At 36.9% G+C, this 14,467-nt stretch overlaps 1 protein-coding gene across 9 annotated transcripts in view; it reads right to left on the reverse strand.

The window, feature by feature from the left end:
• Nucleotides 1-14,467, reverse strand: part of FAM172A (family with sequence similarity 172 member A) — a 412,528-nt gene that overhangs the window by 359,627 nt on the left and 38,434 nt on the right. For all 9 annotated transcript variants that reach the window (XM_058530416.1, XM_058530242.1, XM_058529948.1 and 6 more), the window contains 2 exons: nucleotides 8,017-8,118; nucleotides 3,287-3,387 (listed from right to left, as the gene is read on the reverse strand). In XM_058530416.1, the coding sequence (XP_058386399.1) occupies nucleotides 3,287-3,387; nucleotides 8,017-8,086 (171 nt within the window). In that variant the 5' untranslated portion in view covers nucleotides 8,087-8,118. The remainder of the gene's footprint in view (nucleotides 1-3,286; nucleotides 3,388-8,016; nucleotides 8,119-14,467) is intronic.

Genomic DNA, 14,467 nt, shown 5'->3' on the forward strand with positions numbered 1-14,467 from the left:
TTTTATTCTATTTTATTTTTAATTTAATTTTTAATCTTGCAAATGACATTCATCTTTAAAGTCACTTTAAATCATTTTTGGAAGAAGACAAGATAGGAAGAAAAGGAGAATAGGGAAAAAGGAAATCGAGAAGAGAGAAAGAAAGACTGTAGCAAAGGAGGTGAGGAAAAGTTCCCTAAAGGAGGAGACATTTGAGTCAAAACCTGAAGGCAGGTGGAGATAAGGGTATCGTGAACAAGGGAGGAAGGGCACGTCAAAGAGAGAAAACAGTGTAAGATAAAAGTACAAGGTGTGAATGAGAATAGCAAGTTGGTAAATCTAACTTGAAGGCATAGCTCAGGAATAGAAATTAAGAAATATGGATGAAAAGACAGGTCCACGTAAGTGTTAAATCTCACTACAATAAACCCCAAATAAATTCACTGTAGTGAAAATTGTGTTATTATTTGTATATACCTAGAACTCCTACATCTCACTCCTAAGATGTAGGAAATGAAATTCAATTAATAACCAATCTTCAACAGTGAAATTAGCAGTGAAAACAAGTATTTCAAATAAGACATAAGAAGCAAGATGGTATAGAACAAATGCTATAACAATCAGACTTTCCCTCTCCACCCTTGGATCTTTTGTTGTGCTGAATTTTATGTTAGGAAGTTACATTAACTTTTGATCAATATATTGGGGAATAAAAGGGATTGGTATTTGAAGCTCAGGGATCCACTGATCTAAATTTGAGAAACATTGCATTAAAAGAGAAATTCTGTGATTTTAGGTGATCACTTGGGGCCAACCCGATTATAAACACAAATGTGAATTCAGGTACAGGAGGTGGGAACCTAGATATGCAGAATATTTTCTCTCCCTATATATAATCATTAAAGTGAAAATTCAAAATATTTTGATTATCATGGAGTAAAGTCCAACAAAAATAAATCTGTTACCCGCCCCATGTCCAAAGAATTAGGTAGGAGACCGTAGTCTCGAGAAAGGAATCACTTACACATGGGATTGTCTAATAAGACACACTGGCCAGATTTTGATACAGATGATGTTGGAGGATATAGGTTGAGAGTGAAAAAAGATGCAGATACCAAAAAAGACAGGGTACATTTGGAGAACAACACATGTCCAAGTGAACAAGTGTACATGGCTTATGGAAAAGAGTAAAATGTAAGCCCCATATTAAAAAAAAAAAAACAAATAGGGCTGGCCTGGTGGTGTAGTGGTTGAGTCTGCCACACTCCGCTTTGGCAACCAGGGTTTGTGGGTTCAGATCCCAGGTGCAGACCTATACCACTCATTAAGCTATGCTGTGGTGGCATCCCATATACAAAATAGAGGAAGACTGGCACAGATGTTAGCTCAGGGACGATCTTCCTCAAGCAAAGAGAGGAAGATTGGCAACTGGTGTTAGCTCAGGGTCAATCTTCCTCATCAAAATAAATAAATAAACAACCCCAGTCCTTAGGCCACAGGGTATGGATATTCAATAATCAAAATATTACCAGTTTGCAGCATATAATTAATTCAAGTGGAAATAGGCAAATTTTTTTTTATGTGCAGCAGAAATTATTCAGGGCATTAAAACATACTTAAGCTATAAATGCTAGAGAACAATGTCAAGAATTGTGGAGGGCCTGAGATTTTACCCTGCTTGCAAGGTAACAAGTTAGCCTACTACAATTTCATGGATGCTGCCAGAAGACACTAGACTCCAGGGTCAGATGTTACTCAGGGTACAGCAGGCAGCATCAGCTTCAAGTTTTCATCTGTTCCTCTTGCCCCTCAAATCCCAAAAAGGCCATATGGATAGGCCAAGAGTAGAGGCTGAGCACACAGTGGGACAACATCAAAGTTAAGGAATGACAAGCTTACACAGCCCAATCTTATAAGAGGGTTGCTAGCAAATCTGCCCACATATTGCCACCAATAGAGGAAGGGAGGAACGTTATCTTTAGTAGCTTGGACAGCAAACAAATCTGCCCTCTGCCTTGGAGGAAGACACAATCTCTATCTTCCAAGGTTGTTTCTTATACAAACGTTCTCAAAAAGATAGTCCAGAACAAAGCAGTCAATGCCTTTGCTCAGAGACATGCAGAAATGCAAGAGATCCATGGAGAACTGTCTCCCAGCCAACATAAACTAAGTTTCATATATTCTTTATGCTATTCTTTTTTGTGTGTGTGTGAAGAAGATCAGCCTTGAGCTAACATCCATGCCAATCCTCCTCTTTTTGCTGAGGAAGACTGACCCTGGGCTAACATCTGTGCCCATCTTCCTCCACTTTTTATGGGATGCCGCCACAGCATGGCCTGACAAGCGGTACATCGGTGCGCGCCCGGGATCTGAACCCAGGCCACCAGCAGCGGAGTGCACGCACTTAACTGCTATGCCACGGGGCCAGCCTCTCTTTACGCTATTCTTAACCAAGTAACTCACTGTGACTACTTTATTAAAGAGCCAACAAGGAATAAAGAAATTTCAGCTTTTCCTTAGAGAAGTAAAGTAGTTGTCTAGTTATCACACTAAACAAATGTATCCCTATGCATTTTATTAAAAATACTTAATATGACAGAGAATGAGTAAAACGTTAGCTTTAACAAATCATTCACCTGAATGACAAATGACATTTTCAAAGGTTCCTACCACCGGTATCATGTGAAGTACCTAATGGTCACAAGGCTTAATCCTTTATCAAGTCAGTAAGCAGGTTAGATCCAATTTATTAGCCAAATATCAATCCTCTTCATATAGATAAGCACTTTTTTTAACTTTATTGAGGAATAATTGACAAACATAATTGTAAATATTTAAAGTATACAAAATGATGATTTGATATACATATTCTAGAAAGATTATCAAGATCAAGATAATTAATATATCCATCATATCACACAGTTAACACAGGTAACTCTCTGTTTTTTTTTTTTTTTTTCCAGATAAGCACTTAAAAGAACACTTATTCCTCCTGGCACAGCAAAGGAGTCAACCTCTTAAAACCATTTAAAAAAATAAAATTTGGCATAAATTTGTTTTCCAATGTAATGACTCACCACAAAATATTAAGGTCATGGGAAGGATATGTTTGTATAAAAACATAAACTTTTAAACTGAGAACATGTCAAACATAACCATTAAAGATAATTAAACCAAAAAAAGGCAAAACCTTTTTAGAATCACTTTTTCTAGAAAGAGCACATGACCTGCTTCAGCTTTAAAACCTTTATTCTGACTACTTAAAATTGGAAAAAACAAGGTTGAAGTTGTATATATATGACCATACCTCTCCTAGAGCTTCGTATCTTTTCTGGTTCCATCTGTGCAAGTCTTCCCGGTAGTTAAAAACAAACGGTTCCCCAGTTTTTATGTGCCTTAACTGCCCCTCTAGAAGATAAACAACAACATTGCTGTGATTCAGAGTACATTTACAATAATACGGAAAGTACAACAAATAATGTCTGATAAAAATTTAAAATAACTGTCTCAGAACAGTTTCGTTTTTTCATTAGATTTTTTCTTCAAATATCAATATGATGCAAACATAAAATAGCACAAAAGAATGGCCCCAAGTACTCAAATGCTATGCTTTTTGATTTTCATTTCTCTAATCTAAAGCAAATTAACAATATTTGAGGACCTATAATGTATAAGGATCTTTGCTAGCTACAGCCATGGACATGGTCCCAGTTCTTAAGTTTAGAGGCTACCTGAGCAGTAGAAGCATAAATATTCAAAGTTAAGCAACTTTTCAGGAAGCTCAACAAGAATGAAGCAAGTCAATAATATAAAAACTGCTCCAGGCAATTCATGTAAACAATAAAGTCTAAAATGAGTTTGGAAAAATGAAGGATCCCTATAAGCTAGAATATGTTCAGAAGGTTTCAGTGAGATTTCTCAACCAGGCCTTGAAATATAGGTAGGATTCATACGGAAATTGGAGAGAGGCTGTGAGCCAACACAGGTTTGGACTGTCAGGTCAGACTCACTCAATTCAGAGATTTTACTGATAATGAATAACTTTACTAATAATTTCAAGGGTATAAGCAGTCAACAGGCACAGGCAAAGCAGCAAGAGGTCTGGGACAGCCTGGGTATTTCTTCCCAGGTCCTTTGCTCTCACTTGGGAGCACTCTGCTCCAGAGTAGGCGAGGTCTCTAAGCGAGGCATATAGGTTTCCTCACACATTGGTGAGCATCTTGATTATAAAACACTTCCAATTTATGTGCCAGAGAGTTGTACTGCTTATGTGATATTCTTGAGAGAAACATGTCTCACATATCCATAGATTGTAGGTTTGTTTACCATAAGCAATGCCAAAGTGGTCATCCTGCTCAAAGTATCCCATGCATAAGGATTCTCCTCATAGTAAACATTAGTTTGTATTCACTAAAAGATTAAATTATCAGCATGTTTACAAGGAGAAAAGACCAGGCCACCTGTCTTCTTTCTTTGCCCAGGAGCATTCCCCTGGTAATGAGGAGAGAAATAGACCACAGGCCAATTGCTTTAACCCCCACCCCACAAAAGCAATATAAATAAAATTGTAAAAAATAGACAGCAAGTTCAAATAACAGTGAACAATCCATTTTAACAGAAACAAAGAGTATTGAGCCAAATAGTAGAATATAACACTGGAGGACACGTTGGGATCAAATGGTAGAAGGCCCAAACTACTGGGTTTGACCTTTATCCTAAGAGCAGTGAGGCGTAAGAAAGGGTTTAGGGGAAGAGGAGGGACATAATCAAGCTGAAAGAGTTAGTACTTGATTTTTACCTAATGGTGGCACACAGGAGTGGAGAAAGACTTGTAAGTTATGGAACTGAAACTGAATCCAGGAAATATACTACCCCAAGTAAAAAAACTTCACTAGTTGTATGAATCAATTTCACTACATATAAAATGGTTATTTCTAATATATAAAATAAGGGGTAATCTTTAGTTGTAAAGCTCTTTAATTCTCTCAACACGAGACACTGTACTGGATCACTATTGTACTGGATCACTATAACACTCTTTTATGGTCAGATGGTGCCATACAAACTATAAGATGAATCTATGTTTTTCTTTCTGGGAGAAGGAAATTCCGATTTAAGATACCAATACAAGTAGATTGAGGGCATCTACATATCTAAAACTTATGATTTTGACTAAAGCAACCTTAAAGGTATATGAAATATAGTAATGTGTAATATTGCTGCAGCTGAAATTTGAAATGTATTTTCTGTGAGACTGCTGTGTGAAAGGGAACTGACCTACCTAGCTAGTGAGTTTAACAGACCACTTGAATCTACATCTCAAAGACGTTTTGTTGTTTTTTCAAATTCTCTACTCATTTTAGACATAATAATTCTTATAAAGTCATACAGATTTTGATTCTTTAGGAAAAATGGGCCCCATCAAAAGAGCCAACTATTAGCACTAGTGTTAAAAGTGAAAAGAAGGTAAAGAGGCAAAAAAGGTGAGCATTCTCATCCAGAAAAGATATCTGGATCACTTATGTTATACTTACATTTGCAAATTTAGCATATCTCAAAGGTTTGGAAAATCTCTCCAGCAACTGTCTAGGGTCTGATTTAGGAGACTTTAGCTTAGGGTCCCCTAGAATTGGTTGTAAAGTTTCACGTGTATACCCAAATGCATGTTATTCTGGGAAGTGTTTCCATTTATTTTATTACATTTGTGGTGGAGTCTAGGACCCAAAATAGGCTATCACCAGCCTAAACGAACTAATAAATTTAAAATATTTAGGACACTTTCTGGCAGTAAGAGTTCAGTAAATAACAGGTATCCTGGAAGACAAGATTCAAATTCAAATGGTCTGCCACCAAGTCCAGTTATTTTTTTGGTGATACAAAGTGTGCAGTATTATGATGCTGCACCAGGGCTTAGGGAGTATGGGTGAGGGTAAAAGGGGAAAAGCCTTCACCTTCTTCATATTCCAAAGCAAGGACATTTGAGTTGAGCCTTACACAATTACAACAATTGGAAAATGGCTAAATGGGCAATTTAATCACAAGGAATATTTGAAAAGGCACAGTGAATTGAAGGAAAAAGGTATCATTTTGATGCAGGTAAAAAGAATCTCTTCCCTTTGTTACAATTTTTTTTTTTGCTTAGAGTGAACTTTGTATCCAAATTCTTCTTTTACAACTAAGAACTTTAAAATCCTTTAGAAAAATTTACAAGCTTCTTCAATCAGGTAATGAAAGTTTCATTTCAAAGCTTTCCTAAGAGTTTTTGTCATTATAAATCTGAAAAAGAAATCCCTGAAGATACTAAGTTAGAATTGCCCTTTTAGGGGTTTAATATCGAGACCCAGTTTCCTATTTTCAAATCCTCACCTCTTTGAAAAAATATTCACCACTAACCCTGAATTCAAAGGTGAACTGTATCATGCTAAAAATAAGATCCTTAAAAGTGACATTCTGTCCTTGGAATGCAAGCATCTTTGCCTCACACTGTTAGTCTATATGTATGCAAAACAATGTCTAGGATACTTAAAAAATAAATGGTACATATGTGCAAGAGTGCATGTGCATTTGAGGTATATGTACATGAAAGGGCATAAGCGTGTGCAAAGTGTAGGTGTGTACAAAAGTATGTGAGTGCATGGTATATGCATGCAAGGGTGTACAAATGTGTGTAAAGACACGTGTGTGTGACTGTATCTGAGAAGAAAGGGAGAGATAAAAATGTATTGCTTCTTTATTTTTTACTCACTTTAAGAAATGTTCAAGGAAGATGAAAGACAGACTCAATGAAAACTGATGTCCTACATCCATAAACGAAACACAGTTCTATGATTTACCCACACTACCAACACACTCCCCATCGCTATTCTGAAAGAAGAATCTAGTAATCATTTCAAAAGAACAGAGGCAATGTTAGTCTCAGTGCTCATTTGATTCTGTTATTAAAATATAAAAAAATTTTTTTAAATATTACTATTCATACATATTTTGGCAGAAAATATCCTTTATAAAAAAGCATGAGGGGCTGGCCCAGTAGCGGAGTGGTTAAGTTCCGCTTCGGTAGCCCAGGTTCGCAGGTTCAGATCCCGGGCGCAGACCGATGCACCGCTTGTTAAGCCATGCTATGGCAGGCGTCCCATATAAAAGTAGAAGAAGATGGGCATGGATATTAGCCCAGGGACAATCTTTCTCAGCAAAAAGAGGAGGACTGGCAACAGATGTTAGCTCTGAGCTAATCTTCCTCACACACACACACAAAAAAAGCATGAAAATTAATATCAGAAAAGAAATTAAAGTTTCCAATATCTTCCGTTTAAATTCACTTAATATTCTAGTACACAGAGACTATCACTCGAAGTCCTAACACCTATAACTGATATTGTAAAGGGATATCCACTAACACAATGATGACAGATCACCAATTTAGTTAATGCAGAGCAACAAATAGAAAGCTACAACTCAAATGCTACCTAGCCTGTAATAACATTACCCTTCAAGTATAATGGTGTGTTATTAATCCAATGAATCATAATTCTTTGTCCCAGAAACACCCTTGCAATCTATGGTATGTTCTTCCAAATCCCAAGTGCAAAGTTTATTTTACTCAGAATTTAATTAATAAATTTTAAAATAAGGATGTTGCCTGAAAATATCATGGAAAACTGAGTAATATGCTTTAAAATTTTGTCACAGATAATTATTGCCAGTCATTTCATTTTAAATAACATGAAATGCTACGTGAAATGGTAGCATTCCTTCTATATAATTTAGTTGGGAGTTCCAACTGGATACCAGGGAGCTGAAAGCTCAAGGTTGAAGTACAGAAGCCAAATCAAATTTATGTCCATCAGTTTAAGTGACTTGACAACTATGGGAAATTATAACTTGGTTCTTTTACTTGAGTGAAAAATTTCAGCATGAAAGGATAAGTCATTATTTCTCAAAAGAAATACATAAAGCATTCTAGCTGGCAAATAATATCTGTCCAATGATTCTATTAGCATTGTGAAATAAATCTTACACATAGCACACACCACTTACTTTCATTAAAAGCATATTCAAATCCTTCCAGGGTATCAGGGAAATCAAGAGGTGGTTCATCCTTTTTCATTAGTTCATCCAAATCTATCCTAGATAATAAATCTAGAAAAGAAATGATATTAAATTTACTTATATTCATTTTAACAGCTAATAACAAAGATTATATTTTAAATTATTTTAAGTATTCTTTTGTTTTATTAGATTGCTTTTTATGTGTTAACTTAAATGTGTTAACATTACCTTAACTGATGCTGTTAAATTTTTAAGTTCCCAAAGTGCTATACTGATGAAATACAATATCAACATAAGAACTTCGAAAATCTCAAATAATTCTCAAAACAATCACAACTCAGATCCTGTGTACCACTATGGTAACTTATTAACTTCTTCCCTTCAAAATACACAGCTATTAACTTGTACCTTATTAACCTCCTTCTATAGTTTTAAAAGTTTCAGATATTAATATGACTTTTAAAAGATCACTAAATCTTACATATAAATGAAACTATTGTTTATGAACAGAGAACTTATAAATCTAAATAGTGGTAATGCATATTATTCCATTTTTAGGGGAAAAATCACATTATTAAAATAAAACATGCTAACTGGAGAAAATTGGTTAACAAGCAGTTTTTATTCTTCACATCATTTGATTCTATATAATCAAAAAAATTGGCAACAAGGTTTTAATACACATTTTATTTTACAATCATTTTAGATTTACAGAAAAGTTGACAGATAGTACAGACAGTGTCTGTATACCCTCTGCCCAGTTTCTCCTATCACTAACATCCTACATTACCACAGTACATTCGTCAAAATGAAGAAACCAACATTGGTACATTACTACTAACTAAGCCCAGATATTATTCATCAGTTTTTCCATTAATGTCCATTTTCTGTTCCAGGATTCCATCCAGGACACCATGTAGCTGTCACATCTCCCCAGTTTCCTCTGGTCTGTGACAGTTTTCTGTCTTTGCTTCTTTTCCATGATCTTGATTGTTTTGAGGAGTACTGGTCAGGTATTTTGCAGAATGACCCTCAATTAGGTTTGTCTGATGTTTTTTTCTTGTGATTAGACTAGGGTTATAAGTTTTTAGAAAGAATAACATAGAGATGAACTGCCCTTCTCATCACATCATATCAAGAGGAACATGATACCCATAGGACATCACTGGGCATGTAAACCTCCATAAGTTCGTTAAGATAGTGTTTGCCAGACTTTTCCACTATAAGTTATTATTTTTCCCTTCCATAATCTATTCCTTGGAAGTGACTAAATCTAGCCCACTCTCAAGTAGGGAGGGAAAGAATTATGCTCTACCTCCTGAGTAGAGAGCATCTACATATATTATTTGTAACTCTTCCGTATGGAAGATTTATCTCTCTTCCTCCATTTACACATTCATTCAATCACTTATTTACATCAGTATGGACTCATGGATATTTATTGTATACTTTGGGTTACAATCCAATACTACATCATTTATTCTGTTGCTCAAATTGTTCCAGCTTTGGGCATTGTAAGCTCTTTCAGCTGGCTCCTATATCCCTTTGACATGCTCTCACCTTTTTGTTTTTTGAGCATTTCCTTACTTTCTGTTACTATGAGATAGTCCCAAGTTATCTTGTATTTTCCCTGCCCCAACCCTATAATCATTCTGTCAACTAGTATTTAATGATACATTTTTGGTTTGCTTTATGGGACGAGGCAAAAGTTCTCACTATATGTCATCATAGAGTCTTTATCGAAACTCATAAAAAAGATAAACTTCAAATTTACTTAGTTCCAAAAACACGTGTTTTTTTAAAAAGTTTAAGTTTTGAGATTTTTCATTCTAACTCAAGTTCCTAAAGAGAAAAAGCTCCAAAGATATGTAGTAAAGCAAACCAGTCCCTTTTTCTACAAAAGAAGTATCTCAGAAGTAACACTTTATTTATGTCTCTCACTTACAGAGATATAACAAATCCATCTGTATGGATCATCAAAATAAGCTAGAGAAAAGAGTAGTTTGTCTACCCCTAGTCTCTAGTCTCTCTCTGTAGGACACAAAGATAAGCCATCAAAAAACTTGTTAAAAAAAAAATCATTGTTTGGTACTTTTCAAACTGCCATATTAAATAAACCTCAACTCACACACAAAAAAACCATCTTCAACATGCAAACAAAAAATGTTTCCAAAATCTCTAGTAAAATGGAACTGTCACATAATATACATACTGGGCTAAAAAAGGGATATATACAGACAAATTTCTGATTCATTAGTAGAGTTCTGAATACCATGTAAATGTTCTCAAAGCAGAGTAAAATAGAAGTTTTTTAATATCAAAAATTGGCTTACAGTGGCTACAAGATTCTCACTTCTCTCCTTCCAATGAATTGAGGGTCTGGGGCAAAATCAAATTCCTTCACTTCACAGTCATCTTCCACAGTTCAAAACTTAGACCTTTTAATTAGACACACAGAAACCATCCAATACACAAGCAGGTGTATTACATTTAACAGCCATTTTCTCATTCTCTCAGCTCAGATCATAAAATGCCATCTAATATCTATATAACATTTGAAAGATTCCACATACTTTACCTCATTTGATCATCACAACACTATAAAACAGTAGCCTGTATTATCACCTTCACTGTCTTTCAGACAAGCAAATGAGCTCAGAGAGGTAAACTGGCTTGTCCAAAATTATACCTTAATAGTAAAGTGGGATTAATAAAATCAACGTATTTCCCAATACCTAACTCAGTGCTCCTTCAAAATCATCATACTTATTTTATGTGCCTTATCAACCCTAAAATATTCTGCCTCCCTCTTCAGCACCTTATAAAGAATAAAGTTATGAATACAGAAATATGTTTTTGCTTTGCTCAAAATCTTCCTTTGAGTGATAAAATGAACAATTGAATAAACAGGCATTCCTCAAACTTCTCCTCTGTCAACTAGAGAACCAGATACAGACATTTTTTATTTCATTAGCATTGAGAAGACATGTAGAAAGGAATTGTCAGAAATTATTTTTTCTTCTTTGTAAAAGAAAAGCAATACTGTATAGCTGCATTTTACACCAAGATTGGGTTCCAAAGGCAGTGGATTAGGCAAAAACCAAGTTTTACTAAAACATTTCCATTGAAAATCCCTTCAATTACCCTACAGTACAACTGAATCCATATAACCTAAATATGCATCAGATGCAACACAACTGTTTTTTCTAAAACACGCCTCTGATGATTAAAGTGATTCAGCAACTGGAATTCTGAATGCAATAACTAGATTCTACATGCAATAACTAGATAAAAATACCATTTGATACCTAAAAGAACTGAAAACAGAGACTCAGATATTTGTTCACTCACGTTCATAGCAGCATTATTTAATAGCCAAAAGGCAGAAGCAACCCAAGTGTCCACAGACAGATGAATGGTGTGATGATTAATTTTATGTGTCAGCTTGACTGGGCCATGGGGAGCCCAGATATTTGGATAAACATTATTCTGAGTATGTCTGTGAAGGTGTTTCTGGATGAGATTAACATTTGAATCTGTAGACTGAGTAAAGCAGATGGCATTCCCCACTTCCCCAGCCCTCCCCCTCGTCCGAATATGGATCAACCTCTTTAGCTCCACTGAAGGCCTGAATAGAACAAAAAGGCTGAGTAAGACAGAATTCCCACTCTCTGCATGACTGTCTTCAATCTAGGATGTCAGTCTTCTCTTGCCTTCAGACTCAGACTCAGACTGGAACTTACACCATCGGCTCTCCTAGTTCTCAGGCCTTCTGGTTTGGACTAGAACTATACCATCAACTCTTCTGGGTCTCCCACTTGCCACCTATAGATCTCGGGACTCCTTGGCCATCATAATTATGCGAGCCAATTCCTCTGGAAAACCTTGACTAATAAAGACTTTGGCACCAAGAGTAGTCCTATAGGAACAGAATGTTAAGAATGAGTTAATTGGTTCTGGGGGTTCTGGAACTGGCTCTCTAATCTGATTGGATTTAAAGATGTTAATGACTCTATTTCCAGTAGTAAAGAGAGCACTGAGAGTCCTTGGTGTGATCCGGCAATAGAGATACGCATAATATTTCCAATGGAAATTCCTAATCAACCACTTATAAGAAGTAAGGAGCTGAGTAACTGTGAATGTGATACTTTCAAACACTTGGAAAACTAACCAATATAATGAGATTAGCTGGATGCTCCTAATGTCACCAGACAAAGCGGTGAAAGCAAAGGACAGCGATTTGAATTCCCAGCTTAAGTGCAGCATAAATTAAGTGAAAGTTTCTGTGTGTGCACTGAAGACCCTTATTTCCCGTAGCCACAGGGCTGAGAGTGCTGAAAATCAAACAAAGAATCTCATCCTGAATTACCATGCAAGTAGAACTACCAGCCCTGCAGGTGTCTACTGTTAAAGTGAGGGCATTTGATTGAGAAAGAATGAGAACATGTAAGTTGAAATGGTGACATGTAGGAAACCCTAAAGAAGCTGGGGACAATGAGCCTCTAAATTCTAAGTCTTCTTTGCCAGTGAAAGAAAACTCTCCACCCTCAGTGGAAGCGGTCTCTCTACCCTCTGAAGGAATTAACCTGCATTGCCCTGAGGACACTGTAATGGCCTCCCATTAGGCAGTTGCCATGTAAGACAAAGCCAATTCTTTTCAGGACCCAAGCCCCAAACTCCTCTTTGCTTCTAGACTTTCCAATAAAGGTGAAGTATAAAGTATGACTCAAGAGGAGGAATACAACGCTCCAAAAGTACTACTTGGGTTTTCTAATTTATACAGACATAAATCCAGAGAATATGCGTGGGAAGGGATATTAAGGGTGTGGGATAATGGCAGAAGGAACCACCAAGTCATATTTACTGATATAGGCTCACTAAGCAGAGATTCTGTATTTAACGTTGCAGCTTAGGTAGTTAGGACGGGCTCTAACAGTTTGAGTGGTTGGCTGAAACACAGACCAAAAGAGTGAATTACAAATGCCAGACCTGCTTTGGTTTAACACAGAGGAAAGGATTCAAAGGTTTAGGGAGACAGGAATGTTAGAGTGGATTTGTCATTGAAGATTTATTCATCCACAGTGAGAGAGACCAGACAACATACCTTTCACCACCACTGTAAGAAATAAATTTGTGAGGAGAATTCTGGCATCTTTGAAGAGCTCTGTGAAGGCTCTTCTCTTATGCCAGACCTTACAGTGGGAAATGAAGTCACTGAATTGGGAAACCTAAATGCAATGAGAGTAACTGGTTCCCGGGGTGGCAGCAGCCAAGTGGCCACACTCAACTGTCAAAGGCAAAGTGGGTCTGGTTACCATTATGGACAGTAATCATAACAGTCTGACTTGCATAGAACTATGGCAATGGCTAGCTGATCATGTTCCTAGAAGTGAAACAGATAGAAAGCCTACTAAATTAGTACTTGATGTATAAGTAGAAAAGTTCTAGGTCAAATGAACAAAAATCTAACCTGAATCATAAAAACAGAGTCAGAGTCAGTTCCAAGACTTAAGACTTTGGGTTACACACCCAAAACCTCTTGGGAGAAGGGGAAGCTGAGTCCCCTTAAGGATTATACAGTTAATCCTTCTCCCAGCATTCCTCAAAGGGACCTATGGCCTTTTACCAGGGTAACTGCACTGGGGAAAAGTAAATAATCAGAACTTTTGGGGACTTCTGGACACTGGCTCTGAACTGACACTGATTCCAGCAAATCCAAAAGGTCACTGTGGTTCATCAGTCAGAGTAGGGGCTTATGAAAGTCAGGTGATCAATGGAGTTTTAGTGGGTCCCTGAACCCATTCTGTGGCTATTTCTCTAGCTCCAGAATGTATAATTAGAACAAATATCTCAGCAGCTGGCAGAATCCCCATATTGGTTCCTTGACCTGTACTGTGGAATGAGGGTTATTGCAGGAAAGGCCAAGTGGGAGCCCCGAGAACTGCCTCCACCTAGGAAAAAAGTAAACCAAAAGAAATACTGCATTCCTGGAGGGACTGCAGAGATTAGTGCCACCATCAAGGACTTGAAAGATGCAGGAGTGGTGATTCCCATCACATCCCCATTCAATTCGCCTATCTAGCCTGTCCAGAAGACAGATGGAACTTGGAGAATGACAGGGGATTATCATTAAGCTTAACCAGGTGGTGACTTCAAATGCAGCTGCTATACCAGATGTAGTTTCATTGCTTGAGCAAATTAACACATCCCCTGGTACCTGGTATGCAGCTACTGATCCAGCAAATGCCTTGTTCTCCATCACTGTCAATAAAACCCACCAGAAGCAGTTTGCTTTCAGCTGGCAGGGCCAGCAATACACCTTCACTGTCCTACCTCAGGGATATATCGACTCTCCAGTCCTACGTCATAATTTAGTTTGCAGGAATCTTGATCACCTTTCCCTTCAACAAGGTATCACTCTGGTCCATTACATTAATGA

The sequence above is a fragment of the Diceros bicornis genome, chromosome 1 (genome assembly GCF_020826845.1).
Source record: "Diceros bicornis minor isolate mBicDic1 chromosome 1, mDicBic1.mat.cur, whole genome shotgun sequence".
NCBI classification, from domain to species: domain Eukaryota; kingdom Metazoa; phylum Chordata; class Mammalia; order Perissodactyla; family Rhinocerotidae; genus Diceros; species Diceros bicornis.